The 26,092-nt window shown below is 36.7% G+C and overlaps 1 protein-coding gene across 4 annotated transcripts in view; it reads right to left on the bottom strand.

The window, feature by feature from the left end:
* Positions 1-26,092, bottom strand: part of LOC124356683 (centriolar coiled-coil protein of 110 kDa-like) — a 60,840-nt gene that overhangs the window by 6,118 nt on the left and 28,630 nt on the right. For all 4 annotated transcript variants that reach the window (XM_046807840.1, XM_046807831.1, XM_046807858.1 and 1 more), the window contains one exon: positions 24,512-24,694. In XM_046807840.1, coding sequence (XP_046663796.1) covers positions 24,512-24,694 — 183 coding nt within the window. The remainder of the gene's footprint in view (positions 1-24,511; positions 24,695-26,092) is intronic.

The following is a 26,092-nucleotide window of genomic DNA, read 5'->3' as shown; positions in this document are numbered from 1 at the left end:
TTGGTTTATCAGATATCTAAAATTGAATTCATTAAGAAAAGTCATTAGTTTAAATTTATTGTTAGAGTGCACTAAAATATCAATATTAAAATCTCCCATCAGAATACAATTAGAACTAGAATCAAGTGAGTTAAACTATTTTTGGATAATTTACATATAACTATCAATATCAGAATTGGGCGGCCTGTAGATACAAATAACTATGTAATCCTCATTGTTTATTTTAATTATAATTCCTGTAGCTTCCAGTAATCCTTCACATGAAGTTATATCAAGTTTTTTAAATGAAACAGAACGTTTTGTGAAAATTGCAGCTCCACCACCTTTAATTGAGGTTCTAGAAAAAGAATTAGCCAATGTATACATCCCATTATTAAATTTGATGCATTCAAGAATGTTATCGCTCGACCAATGTTCAGTTATCAGTAAAATATCAGGATTTATCTGGTCAATTAAAATTTCAAAATGGTTCAATTTTGGTTGTAAGCTCCTTGCATTCTGATGGAAAATCTTAAAGTCTGTTATATATTTGTCTCTGCCTGTTGATACTTGCAAGTTTTTTGTCTGATCTAATTCAAAATTTATTCTATTCTTATAGGTTACATTAAAACTATTTAAAGTGTCACTTGAACAACATACTAAATGCTCGCTAGTAGAAAGAAAATCACTGAAAACATTTTTCTTCTTAATTGCACTGTGAGGAGTAGACCATCCTGAAAAGTTAGTGGCCACCAATTCATTGTCGAGGCGTTTGGTGTCCGTAGACTTTGTTGTGTTCAACACTTCACAGGAGTCACCATCGACAAATGATGTAGATGTCTCTAATACTATATTTGGGTTTGACACGTCAGGATTTTCATGATTCTGCAGCAGCGCAGAGATGGTATGTCGCAGATGTTGAACAAACTCGGCATGTGTTAAACCATTCCTTAACACTCTTCTGGCCTTTTCGCCATAAGTTACAATAGTTACAGAGGTTCCGGTGACACGCTGAAAATCAACAATTTGAGCACAAAAATGTTCTGGATTGATACCATCCCGCACACATCCCATGGGCAAACAAATCAGCTGACTGAAATTTCTTTTCTTGAAGTCCTCTTTGAGTTGTTGAAATGCATAATCATATATTTCACCATTAGGTTTTTGAAAATAATTATCTTTAGTGATTAGACTATATACAGCCACTCCGGTTTCAGTTACCTGGCAAGCCAAATGATCACTGAAATAATCCTTACTAATATCTGGTTTACCAAAGTGCCTCTTGAAAACTTTAGCTACACCAGCGCTCATATTTCGGTCATTGCTGAAGTCTCCCGAAACACAATGCGCAAAGGCAACACTTTTGTCTCTACAGTTATTAAGAATTGGATAATATTATATTGTTGGCGTCATTAACCTCCTACTATGCCTTTTTCCACTCCCACTTAGTCTATGGAATTACTTTATGGGGAAATAGTTGCCATTCAAATAAAGTGTTGGTCTGGCAAAAAAAAGCAATAAGAATTATAAAAAGTCTTAATGAAAGGGAATCTTACCTGCAAGCTTTTAGGGACTTAAATATAATGACGCTGCCCTGTTTGTATATATATTATTGTTTACTGGATGTGAAAGCAAATCTGCAAAATTATACTGTTAGAGAAACCATACATACTTATAAAACTAGAAAAAAGTACATGTTAGAGCTGCCAAGGACCAGGCTTGAAAAAACAAAAGGTAGTCATATCTATATGAAAATAAAACTATTTAATAAATTACCAAAAGGAGGATGGATCGTAAATATAAATAGGTTTAAACGAGTTGTAAGCAAATGGCTTAAAGAAAAGGCATTTTACTCTGTGAATGAATATTTGGCCTGTGATATTAGTTCCTTAAGTTTATAATTTTGTCTAGTCAAGTTTTAAGTTTTAACTTTTATTTTACAGTTTGGAGATTTTATGTTTTAACCACCTGACTTACATATTTTAAATATTTATATTTTTCATTGGGTTTTAATTGCATGTGTTATTTGTGTTTTGAGCCGGGGCTCAGTTTGGACAATTTATTTTTGTCTATTATTTTTTCCCACCTCGGCCATTCTTGTCAGTCGGTGGGGGAGTCACTCCGTCAGAGTATTGATTTTCTGCCTGGTTGGACTGATTGGTTGAGGTCAGCTGGTTGACCTTGACTAGTTTACCGACCAGCTGTTCACCGGCACCGGCACCGGCTACTGTTCGGAGCGGTCAGACACGTTCGGAGAAGCTTACTGTGTTCTGGCTGTTCTCTGTTCTTCCCGTTTCCCCATGGCTGGCTAACTCCACTACTTTTGGCAGGTAATTGTCTTTTTCACTCTCTTAACTTAATTAGTTGGCGGTTTTTCTCTCCCTTCCAGACTCATATTTTCGTAGTTTAGTTATAAGTAGTTTATATATTATTTTGTTACTTGTGTTCCTCGTGTACGTGTTCGTGTCGCAAAGTGTTCTTTCCTGTCTTTCGTACGTTCTAAAATTTGTTAATTTATTTACTATGCAAGTTAAGTTTTTTATTTTTGCTCTAGTGCTTTCTAACTGATCCTTTCGGCGAACGGAAATTATTTATTCCGTGTACACACTTTGTCTCTTTTAGTGTAAGCGAGACGGTACAGACTTTGCTAATTTTTGTTACCTCGTGTTTTGTGTTGCGTGCAAAATTGGGTGGCAACATTCATGATTTCAATTTTATTATCTAATTATTGCCTTTATAGTAGCGTGAACTGATTAGAATTTAATTATTGTTATTTGGGAAATAATGTATTGTTATTATTTGTAAATTATATAATTATTATTAGGCCTACCTTACAATTAATATTTAATAGCAAATAGTAATTTATTATAATATTATAATAGAATGATTAAAATCCAGCGAATTATAGTTACAAGTAATTGTTATCACGCTTAATCATTTAGTACATGGCTGTTCTAGCCTATAAGTAAATGTTTATATATTTGAAAATTTGTTTTGTTTGTAATATTTAATTTTGTCACCAAGTAGTGTATCTTATAATACTTGGTGTCTTGAGGTATTTTTGGGAAATAGTCTTCTGATACTTAAAAGGTACTGTTAGTTACAGATTGTTATTTTTTTTAATTGTTAAATTTAAATATTTTATTATACTTTGTGGCAAACATAATTAAGTTTTTATTATTTCTCGGGTTGTAGTAAAGTTGTTCTGAATATCTACTGGTTATGTTGGGATTCTATAGGGTCCCCGTGAGTGCCGTCAGCGGGACTGATGCGGCGAGTCTGCCCACAGCACTGAAGCCAACTGAATGCCCGCGCCCTGCCAGCGCTATTGGACCGGCATCCAACCGGAGTGTAGTGCTCCCATTCATTTCTTCTGGAACAAGGTTGGATCAAAAATGTTTTTTTACTTCTTATACTGAACTTGCGAGGACTGGGGTGCAGGGAGCGCTGCCAGATGTTAGATCTGGAGGAGGGCCAGTACCTAGCCAGTATTTATTTAGTTAGTTACATGACCTGAAGGGGAGGATTTCATCTTTAATTCGGATTCGTGGAGGCAACTAAGCCCCCGCCTCCTTCGAAAATTGGCTTTAAATATATATTTTTTTAATTTTCGGCTACAAAATTGAAACAAAATTACTTTTCAAAAATAGTGGGCCTAGAAATTCTACAACCTTTTTCCTCCCCTCAGTTCATAAAAAATTTACCTGTTAAAAGTTTTATATTTACTACCGCCGTACCTGAAATTGTTATTTATATATCAAATTTCTATTTTATATTATATTATTTATTTATTATGTTATTTATTTCTATTTATTATGTTATTGTCTATATTGGAATTTTATCTGTTGTTATTTAGTTCTTAAGTTACACGGTGCACCGTGGTGCTGAAGTAATTGTATTTTGCATGGAAATGTTTGTCACCTACTAATTATATCTTGTACTCGAAATCTTGTCTCGTTTTTTGTCTCTTCCCACTAGTGGCATGTGATTGTTTTTTTTTTTTTTTTTCTTTGCTCCGAGTTTGGGAGAGGCGCGCTTCCGAGACCTCCTGTCTATTTTCACTAACTCGGGACAGTTTCTTGTCCAGTCTGTGTTTTTTATATATTTTACCCTACAATGCTTTCTTATTTCTCACAACAATTTTATACAACCACTCTCTATTTATACCAGTTATTAGTTTTGTAAGTTCTTATGTCTTTTGCAACATTCCTGTTAATTTAAAAATAAGTCTCCAATTCTAAAATTGTTAATTTGTTAAGTATTACTACTACTAATAATGTGACGAAGTCTATTATAACTTATTATGTTGCTTAATGACTAATAAAGACATCTTGAATCTTGAATCATGTTAGTTTTATTTTAGGTGAGGAGAAAATTCAATAAGGGACGTATTGCTAACCCCTTCCAGGTGGGGGATCTTGTCTTTTGTAAGGCCCATCCGGTCAGTTCGGCCGTGGATAAACGGGCAGCCAAACTTTGCTATCGGTGGACAGGTCCTCACCGGATTTCTTCGTTTTCTCTCCCCAGTTACTGCTGAGTTGGTTGATCCCGTATCGGGGAGGTTGTGGCGGAAGGCCCACGTTTCTCATCTGAAGGCCTTCCGTGGTGATACCTCTGGTCATGCTCTGGATACTGGTGCGGCTGCGGGGGTGTCCGGGGACTGATCACCCCTGGTTTTCTCTGTAGTGTCGTTTTACTCTCTTTCTCTTTTCTTCTTTCTCCAAGAGAGGCGCCTCTCAAAATTTCAGGAGGATCGTGTTTTGTCTGCCTCCTGCTCAGGACTTCGTTTCCTGTTAGGGTTCTCGACTTCCCGTATCCTGTGCCAGAGCTTGTTGGTTCTTCTTTCAGTGGGGGAGAGGTTTTGTTTGGGGTTGCACCCTTTTTTAGTGGGGGAGGTTGAGCCAGGGCTCAGTTTGGACAATTTATTTTTGTCTATTATTTTTCCCACCTCGGCCATTCTTGTCTCGTTTTTTGTCTCTTCCCACTAGTGGCATGTGATTGTTTTTTTTTTTTTTGCTTTGCTCCGAGGTTGGGAGGGGCGCGCTTCCGAGACCTCCTGTCTATTTTCACTAACTCGGGACAAAATGGTAGCAGAGCGTGGTTACGTGTTTTTACCCTCTGCGGGCCCGGGGTTTTTGTTTTGCCACTGGTGGTGAGAGGAATGAGTTGGAGTGGGTAGATTGTGACTTCCTGCGCCTGTGCCGTCTCGCTGAGCTATTTATCGCCGATCGACAGGAAGTGTGTGAACTTGTTTATTATTTTCGGATTATTGTTACTTGTGTGTTTTTGTTATATCTTGTCTTCGTTGTTTTTCTTCCTGGTTTTTGTTTTGGTACGGCGTAGTGTTTTGCTGTGGTATTTTTGGTTTCGCTGCCGTGTTTCGTGGACGGCAGGAATTCTGGGGACCCTGCTGAGAGTGTTGTCTCACTAAGTTATTCTCTTGTCGCCTTACTATTTTGATTTGTTAGTTGTTGACTTCGAGTCAGTGTGTTGCTTGTTAATCTGTGTCTTCTATTTATTTATCATGCCTGTCTCTCAGGTGCCTGAATACTTGTTGAAGGAGGATCTCCATTTTGAGTTGTTGGCTCGTGGGCTTACTCCGGGTTCCGACTGCGAGTCCATGCGGAGGAAGCAACTGCGGGATAACATGGACCTGGACACTACCTGGCCTAGGGATTTGGCGTTCCAGAAGCAGAGGCCTATTTTGGAGGCTAAGTTGGAGACTTTTGAAAATAGTCAGGAGGACTGGTTGGAGTCGCCGCCTACTGGCCGAGAGAGGGCTAGGTATTTGTCCCGGCTTACCCATCTACATATGAGGCTGTCGCTACTTAGATCCAAGCTTACCAGTTTCTGGTGATAGGGAGTGGTTGGAGGAACGCATCACCTTGGTGGACAGCCTGCTGACTGTACTCGAGAAGGACGAGGGAGCAAAGGCTCCTGAAAAAACCTTGTCTGCGGTTGACTCTACTGCGGCTGTTAAGAGTGAATGCCGGATCCCTGGGTCAGTTGTTGCAGACTTTGATGTGGGCGTGGCGTCGGGGGTGTCTGGTGTGGACGGGACCCTGCCTGCTGGATCTGGAGGACTGGGAGCTGTGATGACGGGATCCTTTGTTCAGTATCACAAGCTCCCAAACCCACTTACCCCGTTGCTGCAGCGACTACCAACGGTGGATGGTCTGGATACTGAAGCTTTGCTGCGGTTTCTATCTGAGATCCTGCGACTGCATGACTTGCCTGGTCTTCAGGGAGCGAGCTTCCTGCATGTCATCTCTCCGTTTTGTAGGCCACCTTTGGGTGACTGTCTGGTTCGAGTTCTCCAGAGGGGTGGTACCCTGGATGATTTTCATAGGGAGGCATTGGATTTCTTTGTTCCTGGTCCGTTGAGGGAACGTCTCCGTGTGGAGAAATTCTTTAGGCCTCAGGGCAACGGAGAGAGTTTGGCAAAGTTTGTGGCAGAGGTTAGGGACACTGATAGGGTTTTAAGGCTCGATATCCCCGAAAGTACTGTGGTCACCACCATTCTTGAGGGTCTCAATCCTGAAGAGAGGTCCCGTCTGGTTTTTGCTGGTCGCCCTTCCACCTTTTCTGAACTGGACCGTCTGTGCATTGCTTCGCGCAGCGTGCAGTTTGCTGACCGGCAGAGGGCGGAGAGGAACAAACATCGTTCCATCCAGCCCTCCAGGGCTGTCACGGCCGTACAGAATCCCGTGGATGGGCCACACCACTCAGGTGGGCTTCGTCTACCCATCTGCTATGCCTGTGGTGAACGAGGTCATACTCGTCGGGAGTGTCCTAGGAGATATCGCACTGGTCCAAAATAACTAGATCGAAGGGGGGTTTTATCTGAAGTTCCCCCGAGGTCTAAGAAAAAATTTCAAAAAAATAGTACCTGTGCGAAAAATTTGATTAATAGTTTGGACACTACGAGCCTAGCAGAAAAGGGAAACCTACGGCTTAGGACAGCATCTTCGGTGTGCCCTTATATCAATATCTTAGTGGGAGACTCAGTGCTTAAGGCCCTAGTTGATTCCGGGTCAGCCTGTAGCCTCATCTCTTCCCGTTTTTTTGAAGCCATTTCAAGGTTGGGTTTGGTGAAGCACACCGAGGAGTCTTCTTTAACTTGCTGGACTGCTTCTAATTCCCCTCTTCCAATTTCGAGGAAGGCTTCAATCAAGTTTAAGGTTGAATGTTTTTCATGGGTGTGGAGCTTCCTTGTGGCCCAGGACCTGAGCATGGACTGTATTTTGGGGGCGGATTTTATTCAAAGGACTGGTTTGGTGCTGGATCTTCAGGCGGGCCAGTCTTATTTCAAATTCAATCGGCGAGTGTCAGTCCCCTTTTCTGATAAATTCAAATCGACACCGCAGGTTGGTGAGGTGGAGTGTGAGGAAGGTTCTGCCCCTGGGGACCCGTTCGGTCACTTGGATGAGGAGCAAGCTGGGGTTCTCCGTGAGCTTTGCTCAAGATTTCCGGATGTCCTCACACCCAAGCTCGGTTCTACCCATCTTATTGAATATGAAATTCGTCTGACTGACACTCAGCCAGTACGCTCCCACCCATACAAGTTGGCTCCTCCAAAGATGGAGGTTATGCGTGGTATCATCAAGGATCTCTTGGATCAAGGAGTTATTGAGCCCTCAAACTCATCGTATGCCAGTCCAGCGTTCTTGGTTCCAAAGCCTAATGGAAAACGTCATATGGTGGTTGACCTAAGAAAACTTAATGCCAAAATTGAAATAGACTCAGTGCCTCTCCCCGATCTCCATTCTGCTTTTGATTGGTTCGGTAAGGCCAAATTTTTCACTATATTTGATTTGAACCAAGCATATCATCAGATTCCGTTGAAGAAGGAATCACGTCCTCTCACGGCCTTCTGTGTTCCGTGGAATTTGTATCAGTACCGATCTGTGCCTATGGGGCTAGCTGTGGGGGCCCAAACGTTAACTAGGTTGCTTGACTCCATCTTCCACGATGTGAAGTTCAGGTATGTCTTTAATTATCTTGATGACCTTCTGGTCTACAGTGAGTCTTTCGTACGTTCTAAAATTTGTTAATTTATTTACTATGCAAGTTAAGTTTTTTATTTTTTCTCTAGTGCTTTCTAACTGATCCTTTCGGCGAACGGAAATTATTTATTCCGTGTACACACTTTGTCTCTTTTAGTGTAAGCGAGACGGTACAGACTTTGCTAATTTTTGTTACCTCGTGTTTTGTGTTGCGTGCAAAATTGGGTGGCAACATTCATGATTTCAATTTTATTATTTAATTATTGCCTTTATAGTAGCGTGAACTGATTAGAATTTAATTATTGTTATTTGGGAAATAATGTATTGTTATTATTTGTAAATTATATAATTATTATTAGGCCTACCTTACAATTAATATTTAATAGCAAAATGTAAATTATTATAATATTATAATAGAATGATTAAAATCCAGCGAATTATAGTTACAAGTAATTGTTATCACGCTTAATCATTTAGTATGGCTGTTCTAGCCTATAAGTAAATGTTTATATATTTGAAAATTTGTTTTGTTTGTAATATTTAATATTGTCACCAAGTAGTGTATCTTATAATACTTGGTGTCTTGAGGTATTTTTGGGAAATAGTCTTCTGATACTTAAAAGGTACTGTTAGTTACAGATTGTTATTTTTTTTAATTGTTAAATTTAAATATTTTATTATACTTTGTGGCAAACATAATTAAGTTTTTATTATTTCTCGGGTTGTAGTAAAGTTGTTCTGAATATCTACTGGTTATGTTGGGATTCTATAGGGTCCCCGTGAGTGCCGTCAGCGGGACTGATGCGGCGAGTCTGCCCACAGCACTGAAGCCAACTGAATGCCCGCGCCCTGCCAGCGCTATTGGACCGGCATCCAACCGGAGTGTAGTGCTCCCATTCATTTCTTCTGGAACAAGGTTGGATCAAAAATGTTTTTTTACTTCTTATACTGAACTTGCGAGGACTGGGGTGCAGGGAGCGCTGCCAGATGTTAGATCTGGAGGAGGGCCAGTACCTAGCCAGTATTTATTTAGTTAGTTACATGACCTGAAGGGGAGGATTTCATCTTTAATTCGGATTCGTGGAGGCAACTAAGCCCCCGCCTCCTTCGAAAATTGGCTTTAAATATATATTTTTTTAATATTCGGCTACAAAATTGAAACAAAATTACTTTTCAAAAATAGTGGGCCTAGAAATTCTACAACCTTTTTCCTCCCCTCAGTTCATAAAAAATTTACCTGTTAAAAATTTTATATTTACTACCGCCGTACCTGAAATTGTTATTTATATATCAAATTTCTATTTTATATTATATTATTTATTTATTATGTTATTTATTTCTATTTATTATGTTATTGTCTATATTGGAATTTTATCTGTTGTTATTTAGTTCTTAAGTTACACGGTGCACCGTGGTGCTGAAGTAATTGTATTTTGCATGGAAATGTTTGTCACCTACTAATTATATCTTGTACTCGAAATCTTGTCTCGTTTTTTGTCTCTTCCCACTAGTGGCATGTGATTGTTTTTTTTTTTTTTTTTTGCTTTGCTGTTTGGACACTACGAGCCTAGCAGAAAAGGGAAACCTACGGCTTAGGACAGCATCTTCGGTGTGCCCTTATATCAATATCTTAGTGGGAGACTCAGTGCATAAGGCCCTAGTTGATTCCGGGTCAGCCTGTAGCCTCATCTCTTCCCGTTTTTTTGAAGCCATTTCAAGGTTGGGTTTGGTGAAGCACACCGAGGAGTCTTCTTTAACTTGCTGGACTGCTTCTAATTCCCCTCTTCCAATTTCGAGGAAGGCTTCAATCAAGTTTAAGGTTGAATGTTTTTCATGGGTGTGGAGCTTCCTTGTGGCCCAGGACCTGAGCATGGACTGTATTTTGGGGGCGGATTTTATTCAAAGGACTGGTTTGGTGCTGGATCTTCAGGCGGGCCAGTCTTATTTCAAATTCAATCGGCGAGTGTCAGTCCCCTTTTCTGATAAATTCAAATCGACACCGCAGGTTGGTGAGGTGGAGTGTGAGGAAGGTCTTTCACGGAACACGTTAAACATCTTGAGGAGGTATTGGTTAGGTTGGGTAGGGCTGGCCTTAGTCAATCCGGAGAAGGTGTCTTACGCCAAGTCTGAAATATCGATTCTTGGTCACCTCGTGTCGTCTAGGGGTGTATCTATAGACCCTGCCAGGACCCAAGGCATTCGGGATTTTCCTCCTCCGAAGGATGCCAAGGGTGTTGCCAGATTCATCGGCATGGTTAATTTCTGCCGTAGGTTTATTCCTGACTTTGCCGAGGTGGCCGCCCCTCTGAACGCTTTAAGAAGGAAAGACGCAAAGTTCGTTTGGGGTGAAGATCAAGAACGTGCTTTTCAACTGCTTAGGGAGGCCATTATCCAACCTCCTGTGCTGCGAATACCGGACTTTAGTAGGCCCTTCATCTTGCAGACTGACTCCTCATCCTGTGCTGTAGGAGCTGTGCTTTCTCAAGAATTCGACGGCGCTCGGCAACCTATAGCTTTTGCATCTAGGACTTTGACCCTTCAGGAAAAGAAATCTTCTATTTATGAGCTGGAGTGTCTGGCGGTCGTTTTCGGCATGGATAAGTTTTGGAGGTTCCTAGAGCATTCCGAATTTCTGCTGGAAACTGACAATCAGGCTCTTTCCTGGCTATTGGCCCATCCTCGACAACTCGGGAAGATTGGTCGCTGGGTTGTCAAAATTGCGGCCTTTAAATTCAGGGTGAAGCACATTCCCGGCACCCAAAACGTCGTCGCCGATGCTCTTTCTAGAATGTATTATCTACCCAGCGATCCTGTTGATTCTCAAGCACCGTTGTGTGGGACTGTACTGTTGGATTTCCCTGCTGCCTTTGAGAGTTTTGGCTCTCACCAACTTCAAGACCCCAAGTTGTCCAACATCATTGGTGAGCTCCAGGAGGGAGAAGCCCACTCTCCTTACTTCTTGTCCAAGGGTGTCCTCTGCTGTCGTGCCCGACGCGGAGGTGGTCCCAAGATTGTTCTGCCGAGTGCCCTCATACCGATGGTCTTTTCCTACTTTCATGTTTCTCCCGTGGGCGGTCATTTAGGGATTCACAAGACCATCGCTAAGATCAAAGATAAGTTTTATCTGGAAGAGTATGGACAGAGACATTGCTGGTAGAGTACGAGCTTGTCATCTTTGCTCGGTCAGTTAAACCAGCGCAAAAATACCAAATTAGGACTTCTTTCCTCCGAGGTGGCGGAGCGGCCTCTTGAAAAAGTGTTCATTGACTATGTGGGACCCTTTCCCCGTAGCAAGTCAGGGAACACCTCCCTGCTTGTAGCTGTGGATGCTTTCTCTAAGTTTTGCTGGTTGATTCCTCTTAGGAGTGCCACGGCGTCACTCACCGTTAAGACACTCAAGTCCCGCCTTCAGAATTTTGGAGTGCCCGCCACCTTCGTCTCGGATAACGGCACACAATTCGTGTCGAGGGAGTTTCATCGCTTCTGTTTTGGGCATGGAATCAAACATGTTACGACATCTCCTTACTACCCCCAGCCTTCTCATGCTGAGCGGTTCAACCGCAATCTCAGAGCCGCCCTCATCGCTTTATCACGCTGAGAAACAAACTACCTGGGATGAAAACCTGAGCTGGCTTCAGTTAGCCTTCAATTCTGCTCTTCACGAGAGTCATGATTCCACGCCTTTTCAGGTCATGTTTAGTCGTCCTCCTTCTGATCCCTTGTCTAATCTCTGGAGTCTGGATAGTCTTCTACCAGTGCCTGGTACTCCCAATGTGAGTGACACTTGGGAGGCGGTCAGGGTTAAGCTCCTACAGTCTAGGGAAAGGGTGAGGAGAAAATTCAATAAGGGACGTATTGCTAACCCCTTCCAGGTGGGGGATCTTGTCTTTTGTAAGGCCCATCCGGTCAGTTCGGCCGTGGATAAACGGGCAGCCAAACTTTGCTATCGGTGGACAGGTCCTCACCGGATTCTTCGTTTTCTCTCCCCAGTTACTGCTGAGTTGGTTGATCCCGTATCGGGGAGGTTGTGGCGGAAGGCCCACGTTTCTCATCTGAAGGCCTTCCGTGGTGATACCTCTGGTCATGCTCTGGATTACTGGTGCGGCTGCGGGGGTGTCCGGGGACTGATCACCCCTGGTTTTCTCTGTAGTGTCGTTTTACTCTCTTTCTCTTTTCTTCTTTCTCCAAGAGAGGCGCCTCTCAAAATTTCAGGAGGATCGTGTTTTGTCTGCCTCCTGCTCAGGACTTCGTTTCCTGTTAGGGTTCTCGACTTCCCGTATCCTGTGCCAGAGCTTGTTGGTTCTTCTTTCAGTGGGGGAGAGGTTTTGTTTGGGGTTGCACCCTATTTAGTGGGGGAGGTTGAGCCGGGGCTCAGTTTGGACAATTTATTTTTGTCTATTATTTTTCCCACCTCGGCCATTCTTGTCAGTCGGTGGGGGGAGTCACTCCGTCAGAGTATTGATTTTCTGCCTGGTTGGACTGATTGGTTGAGGTCAGCTGGTTGACCTTGACTAGTTTACCGACCAGCTGTTCACCGGCACCGGCACCGGCTACTGTTCGGAGCGGTCAGACACGTTCGGAGAAGCTTACTGTGTTCTGGCTGTTCTCTGTTCTTCCCGTTTCCCCATGGCTGGCTAACTCCACTACTTTTGGCAGGTAATTGTCTTTTTCACTCTCTTAACTTAATTAGTTGGCGGTTTTTCTCTCCCTTCCAGACTCATATTTTCGTAGTTTAGTTATAAGTAGTTTATATATTATTTTGTTACTTGTGTTCCTCGTGTACGTGTTCGTGTCGCAAAGTGTTCTTTCCTGTCTTTCGTACGTTCTAAAATTTGTTAATTTATTTACTATGCAAGTTAAGTTTTTTATTTTTGCTCTAGTGCTTTCTAACTGATCCTTTCGGCGAACGGAAATTATTTATTCCGTGTACACACTTTGTCTCTTTTAGTGTAAGCGAGACGGTACAGACTTTGCTAATTTTTGTTACCTCGTGTTTTGTGTTGCGTGCAAAAATTGGGGTGGCAACATTCATGATTTCAATTTTATTATTTAATTATTGCCTTTATAGTAGCGTGAACTGATTAGAATTTAATTATTGTTATTTGGGAAATAATGTATTGTTATTATTTGTAAATTATATAATTATTATTAGGCCTACCTTACAATTAATATTTAATAGCAAAATGTAAATTATTATAATATTATAATAGAATGATTAAAATCCAGCGAATTATAGTTACAAGTAATTGTTATCACGCTTAATCATTTAGTATGGCTGTTCTAGCCTATAAGTAAATGTTTATATATTTGAAAATTTGTTTTGTTTGTAATATTTAATATTGTCACCAAGTAGTGTATCTTATAATACTTGGTGTCTTGAGGTATTTTTGGGAAATAGTCTTCTGATACTTAAAAGGTACTGTTAGTTACAGATTGTTATTTTTTTTTAATTGTTAAATTTAAATATTTTATTATACTTTGTGGCAAACATAATTAAGTTTTTATTATTTCTCGGGTTGTAGTAAAGTTGTTCTGAATATCTACTGGTTATGTTGGGATTCTATAGGGTCCCCGTGAGTGCCGTCAGCGGGACTGATGCGGCGAGTCTGCCCACAGCACTGAAGCCAACTGAATGCCCGCGCCCTGCCAGCGCTATTGGACCGGCATCCAACCGGAGTGTAGTGCTCCCATTCATTTCTTCTGGAACAAGGTTGGATCAAAAATGTTTTTTTTACTTCTTATACTGAACTTGCGAGGACTGGGGTGCAGGGAGCGCTGCCAGATGTTAGATCTGGAGGAGGGCCAGTACCTAGCCAGTATTTATTTAGTTAGTTACATGACCTGAAGGGGAGGATTTCATCTTTAATTCGGATTCGTGGAGGCAACTAAGCCCCCGCCTCCTTCGAAAATTGGCTTTAAATATATATTTTTTTAATTTTCGGCTACAAAATTGAAACAAAATTACTTTTCAAAAATAGTGGGCCTAGAAATTCTACAACCTTTTTCCTCCCCTCAGTTCATAAAAAATTTACCTGTTAAAAATTTTATATTTACTACCGCCGTACCTGAAATTGTTATTTATATATCAAATTTCTATTTTATATTATATTATTTATTTATTATGTTATTTATTTCTATTTATTATGTTATTGTCTATATTGGAATTTTATCTGTTGTTATTTAGTTCTTAAGTTACACGGTGCACCGTGGTGCTGAAGTAATTGTATTTTGCATGGAAATGTTTGTCACCTACTAATTATATCTTGTACTCGAAATCTTGTCTCGTTTTTTGTCTCTTCCCACTAGTGGCATGTGATTGTTTTTTTTTTTTTTGCTTTGCTCCGAGTTTGGGAGGAGCACGCTTCCGAGACCTCCTGTCTATTTTCGCTAACTCGGGACAGTTTCTTGTCCAGTCTGTGTTTTTTATATATTTTACCCTACAATGCTTTCTTATTTCTCACAACAATTTTATACAACCACTCTCTATTTATACCAGTTATTAGTTTTGTAAGTTCTTATGTCTTTTGCAACATTCCTGTTAATTTAAAAATAAGTCTCCAATTCTAAAATTGTTAATTTGTTAAGTATTACTACTACTAATAATGTGACGAAGTCTATTGTAACTTATTATGTTGCTTAATGACTAATAAAGACATCTTGAATCTTGAATCATGTTAGTTTTATTTTAGGTGAGGAGAAAATTCAATAAGGGACGTATTGCTAACCCTCAATAATACTCTCAAAAAATGAGTAGTAGGCCATTTGTACATAATTGGTAGTTACATGATTCCTTAAATTAGCAATTAAAAATATTACTCTAGACAATTTTTTACAAACACTATCAATGTGACATTTCCATGAAAGTTTAGAATCAATATTTATTCCTAACAAGGTAACTAGATTATTAACATCATCTTTTATATTTACAGATCTCAAAGAAACAAGTAACTTTTGAGTTTTATCTTTGTTTAAATCGAAGGCCATTGATTTCAAACCAAGAGGTTGCCTCCAACAAAAGTGCCCTCAGACAACAAATCAAGCTGTTCCATATTTTTATGTACATTAAGGAAAGAGGTATCATCAGCATAAATTGTGGTAAAGTTTAACAGATTGAAACTTAAGTCATTTATTAAAATTAAGAATAGTAATGGCCCCAAAACTGACCCTTGAGGGACTCCAATATTAATTTCAACAATCTTGGATCTCTTTCCTCCTATCTCAACTAATTGTTTACGGTCTTTGAGATAAGATTCCAAGACAGCTAGGTTTGCACCATGAAAACCATAAAATTGCAATTTTGCCAACAATACATCATGCTGCACAGTATCAAAGGCTTTGCTAAGATCACATAAAGTGACCTGAGCTGCACAACCGCCTTCTAAAGTTAATAAAATTTGTTCCACAAGAGTATCTATGGCCTGTACAGTTGATCTTCCAGTGCGGTAGCCAAATTGACTGTCACTAAATAGACTATGGGATTCAAAATAGTGACAGATCTGAATCTTGAGCACTTTCTCATAAATTTTAGCCAACACTGGTATACATGAGATCGGACGATAACTACTTGGTTTGATAGGATCCCCTTTTTTGAAAATGGGCACCACTCTACTTAACTTTAAAAAATCAGGAAATGTCCCTTCTATAATATTACGATTTATACAATATGTTAGAGGCTCCAATATTTCCAAAACAACTTCTTTTAAAAGATCACTGGACATACCATAAACATCTCTCGTTGCTGAACTTTTAAGAGATATAATTCTTTATACACCTCATTCAAAGACACTGTACAAAAAGCAAAATTAAAAAAATGACTTCATTGTAGTGCATGATCCAAGACACCTCACTGCTGAACTGAGAGAAGCATTCATTTTAGAACTGATTTCTTCCACTGAGATTTTACAAAAACTGTTGAACTCATCTGGTTGGATATTTGGTTTCGTATTGGTTGAAGAAGGCTTCCCTGCTGCTCTGTTGATGATGGTCCATGCAGCTTTACATTTGTTTGAAGAACTTTCAATTATTTCCTCATTTTTCACCCTCTTGGCTTCCTTCAAAGCAGATCTATAATGGCCCCTCAAATTCTTCAACAGAGTTAAAAGCTGATCATTTCCTTGTTTTCTGCACAAGTCTTTACACAGTAAAATATTGTTCTTCATAATAGCAAGCTGTGGTGTATACCAATTCAAACTTGGCTTACCTTTTTTGTTAAGCTCCAGATTAGACTTACACACCTTTTTTTGGAAAGACTTTTCAAATAAAACCAAAAATGTATTGAAAAATTTTTCAAAACAAATACACGCAGACTCATTTTGTTGCAAAGTTGCCATAAAATCTTCATTCGCCAACATTTTTCTAAACTTCACTATTTTGCTTTTTGTTATTGGCCTAAACACAACCTGCGTTTTATTTTTTACCAAACCATTAGTGGACATACACAAACTATCTAAATATATTTCTAAATACAGAGCATCATGATCAGATAAATCTGGTCTCAGAATCTCACACTTATAATTTTGTAAATTTATATTGGTAATTATATTGTCTAAACAAAATTCACCTCGTGTGGGTTTGTTATTTGTGCAATACATATTATATTGTTTGAGTATATTTAAAAAACTATCAACACTATTTTTTGAGTTAAAAACGTCAAATTCTGCATTTATATCTCCACCTATGACAATTTTACATTTTAGGCCAACCAAGTATCTTAAAAGCACTTCTAGGGTTTGCAGAAAAATATCAGTCCTTCCCTTAGGTGATCTATAAAGTGAAAACTATTATTACATTTTCATTAACGAGTTCTATACCAGTCACTTCAAAATGGAGTTCTTGACAATACATGCTTAAGTATATTGTTTTAAAAATAGAATTGCTCTCAACAAAAATGCTCACACCACCATGGTTATGCTGGCTGCAACAAAAACTGTTTCCCAGTAAAAAATGCTCTGGAACCAGAAGCCCAACTTCTTCTGACTGTAACCAATGCTCGGCAATGCAGACCACTACAGTTATTCTCGTTGATCACCACTTCTAATTCCTCCATTTTGCACTTAATTCCTTGTATATTTATAAATAACAACTTAATATTTGCAGAATTCTTTACAATAGTACGCTCAATAGTATCTGTATTATTATCACATAGTGCTATACTTTTAAATGGTTGATGCACAATAATGGATTAAACAACTTTAGAACTTCCTCTTAAGATGGAAAAGCATACAATTTCCCAATTAGAACTATAAGAAGGTGTTTCTTACCTATAAAAAACAGTAAAATTAAATTAGCTCTAGTTTCAATTGTTGCCGTAAGTTAATTTGTCTTAGCCACACTCATTATTCCTGCTCCGAGTGCCAAACTGCAATACAATTCTCGCCTCGTTCAAAAAGTGTATACTACTTGATATTCTTCATTTCATTAAATAGGCTATAATGTTAAGTAGACTTAATTCATTCTCAAATATTAATATTAGGTGTGTATTTTTATTTTTATAGAACAATTTCCATAACATAAATGTCAGTAATATTTAATCAAAGGCTTAACTCGAACTTGGCTTTGGGAGAATATGAATCTTATTGAAAAGCACAGCATATTGGGGGAGGGGGTATGAAATAAATCAAAGTTTAAATTAATGAGATAGGCCTAGTTCAATGTGAAAAAATTTAACTGCTGTTTTTCAAACAAGTTGGATTGCAATTATATGTATATTTTAGGACTATTATTTGTAAATTTAAAGCTAATTAAATTCAAAACAACTTTAATAATATAATTTGTACAATTACATTTAAAATTATAAAAATAAAGAACGGCATCAGTCAATTTTATTCAAAATATTTTTATATTTTCATAAATTATTCTAATGAATATAAAACTTTATTGGTTAAAACTATTTTAAGGTGTTTTTTGAACAATAAATTATTTTCTATACTGAGTAAGTCTTTTGGAATTTTATTCATAAACTTAATTCCTGCCGAGCTTAGTTTCTTATAATGAAATTCCAACGAGTGTTTATGTACTACCAATTGGATTTTATTTCGAGTAAAATAGTCATGACTTGACCCTATACGAGGTAATTTATAAACATTTGATCTGACTATCATTACTGTTTCAAATATATTCCATAAACAGTTGAAATTCCCAATTTAGAAAGATAATCTTTCACAGAATCCCGGTCCTTTAAATTTAATATTATTCTAATTGCATTTTTTTGAAGTTGCAGATATGTATTACTAGTGGCCCCATACAACACAAACACCAAAGGTTATATGAGAATATATGTGGGCATAGTAAATGGTTTTTTGAATTTCTATTGAGCAATATTTGAACATGGATTTAAGAGCAAATAATCCGGAAGAGATCTTTTTTTACAAGGCCAAAATATGCTCATCCCAAGTAAGGTTCCCATCGAAAAGTAATCCTAGAAATTTGGTTTTTGTTAACTGAGAAATTTTTACATTGTCTCTTGTTATATTTGGCATGGGTTTTATTTCTATTTTGTTTTGTGCAGAAAGAAATTAAATTAGTTTTGTTAAAGTTTAGTAATAAATCTTTACTAAATTGGGAATTTCAACTGTTTATGGAATGTATATACTTGAAACAGTAATTGATATACATGAGCTCCGTTTTAGCTACAATTTCTATTTCATTCAAGTTTTTACCAGTAACTATTAAATTAGAGTCACCTGCATATAAACACAGCTTGCTCTGATCACTTGTCAAAACATTCGGTAAACCCAACAAATAAATCAGGAAAAGAATAGGTCCTAGGATGGAACCCTGTGGCGTGTTATTTGTAAAGAAGATTTTGCATGTGTGATTAAATTTGTTGAAGTCACAAACGGCAAGTCAACATATTGTGATCTGTTTGAAATATAAGAAGCCAAACTTAAAAATTGATTTTTGATTTTTTTTATTGTTGATTTTTGAATTTAATGCAACGTTTTTAATACCAATATTCTTTACATTTTCCATTAAAACTTCATGTAATACACTATCAAATGCTTTAGTAAGATCCATAAAAATACCAATCGTATCATTCCCTTTATCAATGTTGTCTACTAAGGTCTCAATGAAATGTGTTCCAGCAGTTGTAACAGATTTGTCAGCTCTAAAGCCGTGCTATTATCTGTCAAATATATTATTTGCCTCTAGAAAATAAAACTAATTGTAAATACATAACATGTTCAAAACTTTTAGAAAAGGTTGGTAAAATTGATAAAAGTCGATAATTTATTAGGGTCAGTTTCACTTCTTTTTTTGTAAACAGTTATAATTTTTGAGATTTTTATTTTTTCGGGAAAGATTCTAGATACAAAAGAAGAATTTATTAAATGCGCCAAGGGCTTAATTAGGTACATTTTAGCTTCCTTGATAACTGGCATTGGAATTTCATCATAACCTGCTGAATACTTGTTAGGAATGACATTATAATTTGGTTCAATTCTTCCTCGCTTACTGGTTTAGTGTAGAACTTTTTTCTGTTAAGACTGTCATTAAAAATTATTAGAATACCTATCATTAACTGTAGTGCTTGTTGATAAATTTGGTATTACTTCTTTATCAACAATGTTAATGTAATAATTATTAAAAATTTCACAAAATATTCTCTGGTTTGGTGTATTAATGGCCTTCAGAAATCAATTCAATTTCCTTATTAATATTCTGATAATTTTTTATATCATTATTTATTATTTTCCATGTAGACTTACAAATGTTTTCAGAATTTTTAATTTTATTTTCAATATATTCTTTTTTGTTGGGTTTAATTTTTTACTATAATTCTTTTTCATCTCTTTTAGCTAATAGCTTATTTTGTGCTGTATCTTTCGTTAATCTGATGGTTTGACTTAAGTTTATAATCTGCTCTTTTTCTTTTTTAAGATCATGATTTTGCCATTTGCCTTTATTTAAATTTACACTAGTCTTGACTAATGGAAAACTTATATCAAAGCAGTAAATAAATATTTTATAAAAAAACATTGTATTTAGTGTCTACTGTTGCATTGTACACCTCCAGTTGCTCAACCTGTTTTTAAAGATTTCTAAATTTTTACTAGAAAACTTTCTGTGTATTCTGTGTAAGTTTTGCATGTTGCTTTTTTTCTACTACATATTTCAATTGTTAAAAGTTGTGCATCATGATCGGAGAGTTCAGTTATTATACCTTAAATTATCAATGACTTCCCTGGTATATTAGTAATAATATTATCAATTGCACTTTCACAGTTGAGTAACTCTAGTCAGAAAATTCACTAAATATTGCACGTTGTATTGCCTTAAAATATTACATAATCTATCGTGACGTTTAGAACATTGTAATACGTTTATGTTAACATCGCCTGTTAAAATAACATGGTCATAAGTTTCTATTAAAATCGTTGAAACAGTATCAAGTTTATCTAGGAAGGAGACCATCATAAAATAATCCTGGTGTTCTATACAACCCAACCAGTACAAAAGAAAAATAAACAACTCGGCAGGAAACAATACAGCATTCAAACTCTTTATCTACACATAGACTATTAATTCTAGGTATAACAACTCTCTTAATTTGGTAAAAATTACTGCAAAAAATCATAACTCCTGTAAGGTCTTTTGTTTAGATTAAGGTTGTGAAATGTTAAAATGTATTATGAGCAAAGGCTGTTGTGAGAGGATTTAAATAGTAGGTTTGATTGGCAATACAACACCCTCAAATGAGCCAATACATAATTTATTTAAGGTTCTTTTGATAAGATTGTTTGGTCTTTCATTCTTTGCACTTGTAAAGAGATGCTAAGTTTATTTTTAGAATTTCTTTTAAATTTTTGTTTTTTTTAAGAGTTATAAGGTTGGTTGATAGCTTCCCCTTTCTTTTGATTTCTTAGATATTATTTACAGTTTTGATTATCTAGATTTAAAAGGTTAGGTTTTTGCTCTAGTAAGCTGTAGTTGTTTTTTTTTTTTTTAGTTGAACAATCTCTTTTACCAGTGGAGTTGATTCAGCTGTTGAAAATGATGGAGAATCTGTTTGTGTATTTTCTTCAAGAACCTTTTCTTGTGATAGATTTTCTTGGTTTAAACATTTTTTTAAAATTATTATCTCTTTAAATTGCTCTTTAATCTTTTGTTCATATTCATACAGAACTTTTGCTTGTTTTCTATCATGGTCTTCAAAGGTCTTGTGTGTATCAATAAGCAGTTTTTCTTTACTAAGTTGCTTGTCCATATCAGAATTTTTTTTAAAGATTTTCTACTCTTGAGAGATTTTTTCTTCTTCTCTGCTTTAGTATTCAATTTTAGCCTCCATAGTGTTTAACAAAGAGTTTAGCCTTCGATTGTATTCTTTGAGGGCCTCATTTTCTTTAACACGTTCGCTACCAACCGGCACATATATGTGCCGGTAGGTCCATCAAGATAGACCACCATTGTGTGAGTTGGGCACTTCTCACAGACCAGCTCAAAGTAGTGTGGTCATTACCGTGGCCCAAGAGTACAACTTTGTTCAAATCAATTTATATATCATTTTATAGCCTTAGGCAAACGTATAACTTGATTCCACATCCCTTTTTTACGTTGTATACATTTTGGCTAGTGGCACATATATGTGCCGGTCGGTCTGTAGTAAAAAATTAGGCTTAGGCTAAACCTCAAATATAAACTTTTTCTAGTTGAAAGTCACGTAAAAATTGCCATAACTGTGTTAGGACACATTGGGAAAATAATAAAAACTAGTGTTGACATGGTAGTTATGTGTATTGTACAAACTAAAACAAGATCTTTGGATAAACACTTTGGAAATAGCAGAATATGTTATTAAAATAAACTCACACAAATGTCTCTTATTTATGACTCCATTTATGTAATGAGCTACATTTTATCTTTGACATAAAACAGTTAGGAAATAAAAAATGTCTTAGGTAACACACATTTTGTTTTAGTTTTTCACTTGTGAAATTCATTGAAACACTCTGGCATGCAGAGTCCGAATTTATTGTCCTTTTCATCTGTGCAGCTGGAACATGTGAAGAAAGTTGTTTTCCGCTTTTTCTGTCTTATTCTACAAACATGACACCGTAGGCCTCTTGTTCAATTTGACTGGGTCATGGCTTTTTTGACCTGAGACCTTGAACTGCACCAAGGAAGAAAAAGTGAACATACCGAGAGACCAAGCGGCACAAATATGTGCCAGACATCCCTGTAGACCGATATGAAAGAATGAAGTCGAAAGAATAGACCGATCGTTACCACAGCCTTTTATTTAATAATACTACACTGGCACAAATATGTGCCGTCGGTCCACTGGAACTGTACCGAGCGGCACAAATATGTGCCATCGGTCTATAAGAATCAACTAGCCGGCACATATGTGTGCCAGCCGGTCCATATTAACGAAAAAGTTTTTACATTTCGGTTAGCGAATGTGTTAAGCAGTGCTTTCCCCAATTTTTCTGTCATGATTAGACTGTCTTCCTCATTTTGAAGTTCACTTTCAATTAAGCTTTCTTCTAGCTCTGGTAGTGTACTTTCTAATATTGAGTTTTGACTAATAGAGCCTTTTAGGCTTTTATTGAGGCTGCTCTCTGTTGGACATTTATTATAAGATATGTTTTTAAAAAAAGTTCAGTATCTTTCAGTGCCTCATTAAATTTTTTGTTTTTTTAATTGTCTGGTTTTGGTTTTCCATGCATTAGTTTGTATTCCGAATACAGGCACATGTCATTTTGTTTGATATTTGCGGTGTTTTCATCTCCGCAAAATGTGACATTGTATTTGGTAGTTCTGTCGGATTTTGTAATCCCTTTTATCACCGATGGCCGGTAGGGATATCCTTTGACCTTTGCAAATACCAAACCTCCTACCTCATACAGTGCATTTGTTTCTGTTTCCATTTTATTGGTCAATAGGTTGAGTCAATGTTTTTCAAGTGTGAATATGTAAACTGGTTTTATAACGAGGTTTGACAGACTCCTCTGGTTAATGTAAAATGGAAAACTGTTTTTTATAACGAGGTTTGGCAGACTCCTCGTGGTTAATGTAAAATGGAAAAACTGTTTTTTTTATAACGAGATTTGGCAGACTCCTCGTGGTTAATATTTTAAAATTGGGAAACTGTTTTTTATAACGAGGTTTGGCAGACTCCTCGTGGTTAATATTTTAAAATTGGGAAACTGTTTTTTATAACGAGGTTTGGCAGACTCCTTGTGGTTATATTTTAAAATTGTGAAACTGTTTTTTATAACGAGGTTTGGCAGACTCCTCGTGGTTAATATTTTAAAATTGGGAAACTGTTTTTTATAACGAGGTTTGGCAGACTCCTCGTGGTTAATGTTTTTTAAAAGTAAAAATAGAAAACTGTTTTTTATAAACAGTTATAAAAAATTATATCCCAGTTATACCTGGCAATTACCATCTGGTCAGTCAAGTCAGTAATGTGTAGAGGCACAGGCAGAGTAGTTGCTGTGTTCCGAGTGTCAGATGCTGAGTCTGCACTGTCAGCACTGCTGGGTCACCGCTCCCATATAACTGTGATGTTTTGCTTCACAGCAGGTGTACTAGATTGAGTGGTATAGAGCTAATTACGTCACAATTATTGCGTCACTAACTTATGAGTTGGCTATCCCAGTGTAATTTCCTTTGTGAGTCAGTTATTTGATCAGCTGACTGGGTTAGCATTTATCCTTCAGTTAGCATAAAGAAATGTGGTTGGATCCATATTTGTTAAAATAAAACTTTCTTGATGGTAATTGTTATTTAAGTGTTATACAAAACTGCCTGTGAAATCTAGGTCAGCAACTCCTAAAGCTTTTAAGAAGTGCTTATCTTGTTTTTTCATAGAGTGTTTGTTCAGTTTTTAATGTGAATGGACTGAACAATACTCCAGGTAAGATGGTGATCAGAGGTTATTTGTTTACCTAAACCTAAAACCATCACTAATTCACTGTTTCTTGAGACCACTTACACTGAGATTGTAGTCAGTCAGCCATTTTTTAAAGTAATTTATGATTAGTTGTCACTGAAACTATTGGTGATTTCATCGGTATGTGTCCAGAGAGCAAAGAGTGGTCTTTATGCTTGACCCATTTATACTGATAATTAATGTGAACGGGAAATTCTAAAAGTGGACTTTTGACTGGTAACTAATGACCCAATGAGTGTTAGGAAACACCAGTTCTATTCTTATAACTAAGCTCTTTTTACGACTCTGTTTACATATTAAAACCCAAAAGGACAAAAAATTGTTTTTTTTTTTTTGTCCATTGGCCAAGGCACTGTGTGCCACACTATTAAAAACAATAATAAATATAAAATATTGAGTTCTAGTATGATGACTTTTTAACAATGAATTAAAGGGCTTTCGCTGATCTCTGCCTTATTTTAAAATTTTAAATTATTGTTTTACAAAGTTATAGAAATAACTGTGAATAATACAAAGTATTTTTCCCTACAGAAATCAATGAAAGAAGGGTCTACAACAACTAAGTCAACAAATTATATACTGAACTTAAACATCAGAAATATTCTTAATACATAAACATTATCTTTACCTGGTGAGCCAGTCGCTCATGTAGTTCTAGGTCATTCCTCCTAAGCTGGGACTCGCACTGCAGAGAGAAAGCACAGGTAAGTGATTCCTTGATAACGTCTATGATCTGTTGAACTTTTTCAGTCTTCAGTAGCCGTCTGGTCAAATATCCTCGGGCCCATGCAGTTATTTTTACAGCTGCAGTCTGAAATCAATATAAACCCTGTAATTTAATGTAAAATATAGTATTAATAAAATGCTAGAGCATCACATTAGACATCTATAATAGCTTGCCTTTCCTATTTTAACTCTATATTACTAGTATGCTTTTCAACAAGAATGATTATTGTTTGATATTGCCTTTCCAAAGCCTCGGTCTGAATAGGGGTAGGTCACACAAATGTAGCGACTGAGAATAAATAGAGAAAATATCTTTATTAGATGTTCCAGATTTTACAGAGCTGGTCGGAGTAGATTAGTTCTGACTTTCTGCTCTTTTAAATAATTTCACTGTGATGGAATTGCTGTTTTACTTAAGGGTTCAGTACGGTCAAAAGTTATGAGCCAAAAATATGCGTTGGTCAATTTATGGCTAAACTATATGGATATACATGAACTGATTGTATGGATATACCATATGTAACATATTACAGGCTCGATATATAGATAATAAACAAAGATGACCTCTTGCCTGGGCCAGTACAGTGATTCTGTTCCTTGCACTTACTTACTAATATACTGACTTTGAACATAACAAAATAAATATATTAAACGCTACTGAATGCAACTAGTGAGTGTAATTTTTAAGTCTAGATAGCCTACACACACAAGAGGGTTAAAATAGAAAAGAATACTTTAGTTTAGTTATGTCATGAAGATAAACTTATAGATTAGGCATTTTATTATACATTTTATAATCATATAAAGTGCAATAATTACAATTCAGGCTGAGAAGCCACAAATATGGTTTTTATTTTAAAGGTTTTAAAGCATATCAAACCCGTGCAAAAGTCATGAACATTTTTAGTTAATAAATTCACAAGGCTGAATTATATATTTTAAAAATTATTTGTTGTTTATGTGAGAGTTGCGTATTTCTATTTTGGAATAAAATTATTTACAATACTTCAAAAAAAACAGTCACAAAAATGATGTTTTATACAGTTAAGTTCATGATCTAATTATTACTAGTTCAGAAAGATATTATAGTAAAATTAGAGTAGAGTAAATATGGAATTGGATCTTCAATACCAGTGTACTTTTTGAAGTCAAACTCAAATAAATGTAAAAAAATACTCCCAAATAAAAATGCAAAAATCTTTTTAATTTTTAAAGTTATAATATAGAGTGTCATATATGTATCAAATCCAAATTCTTTACTTGACCTGCACTTAGTTGATTGTAATTCAAACATCACAGTTATGTTTAACTATGTAGTATTCAATGTAGATTATAAATAGGCTGGATGCAAAGTAATTAGATATATAGATCTTACCAAGTGGGTGGAGAGCAAGTTGTTGAGGTGGCTCAGAAATCAAAAGGAGTCATTAAAATTTCAAGATCTGAAGTACTACCAATGAACCGTGGTGTACCACAATGGTCA

The sequence above is a fragment of the Homalodisca vitripennis genome, chromosome 1, assembly GCF_021130785.1.
Source record: "Homalodisca vitripennis isolate AUS2020 chromosome 1, UT_GWSS_2.1, whole genome shotgun sequence".
Taxonomy (NCBI): domain Eukaryota; kingdom Metazoa; phylum Arthropoda; class Insecta; order Hemiptera; family Cicadellidae; genus Homalodisca; species Homalodisca vitripennis.
The sequence above is the reverse complement of the archived record's forward strand: the minus strand, read 5'-3'. Positions and strand labels throughout refer to the sequence as shown.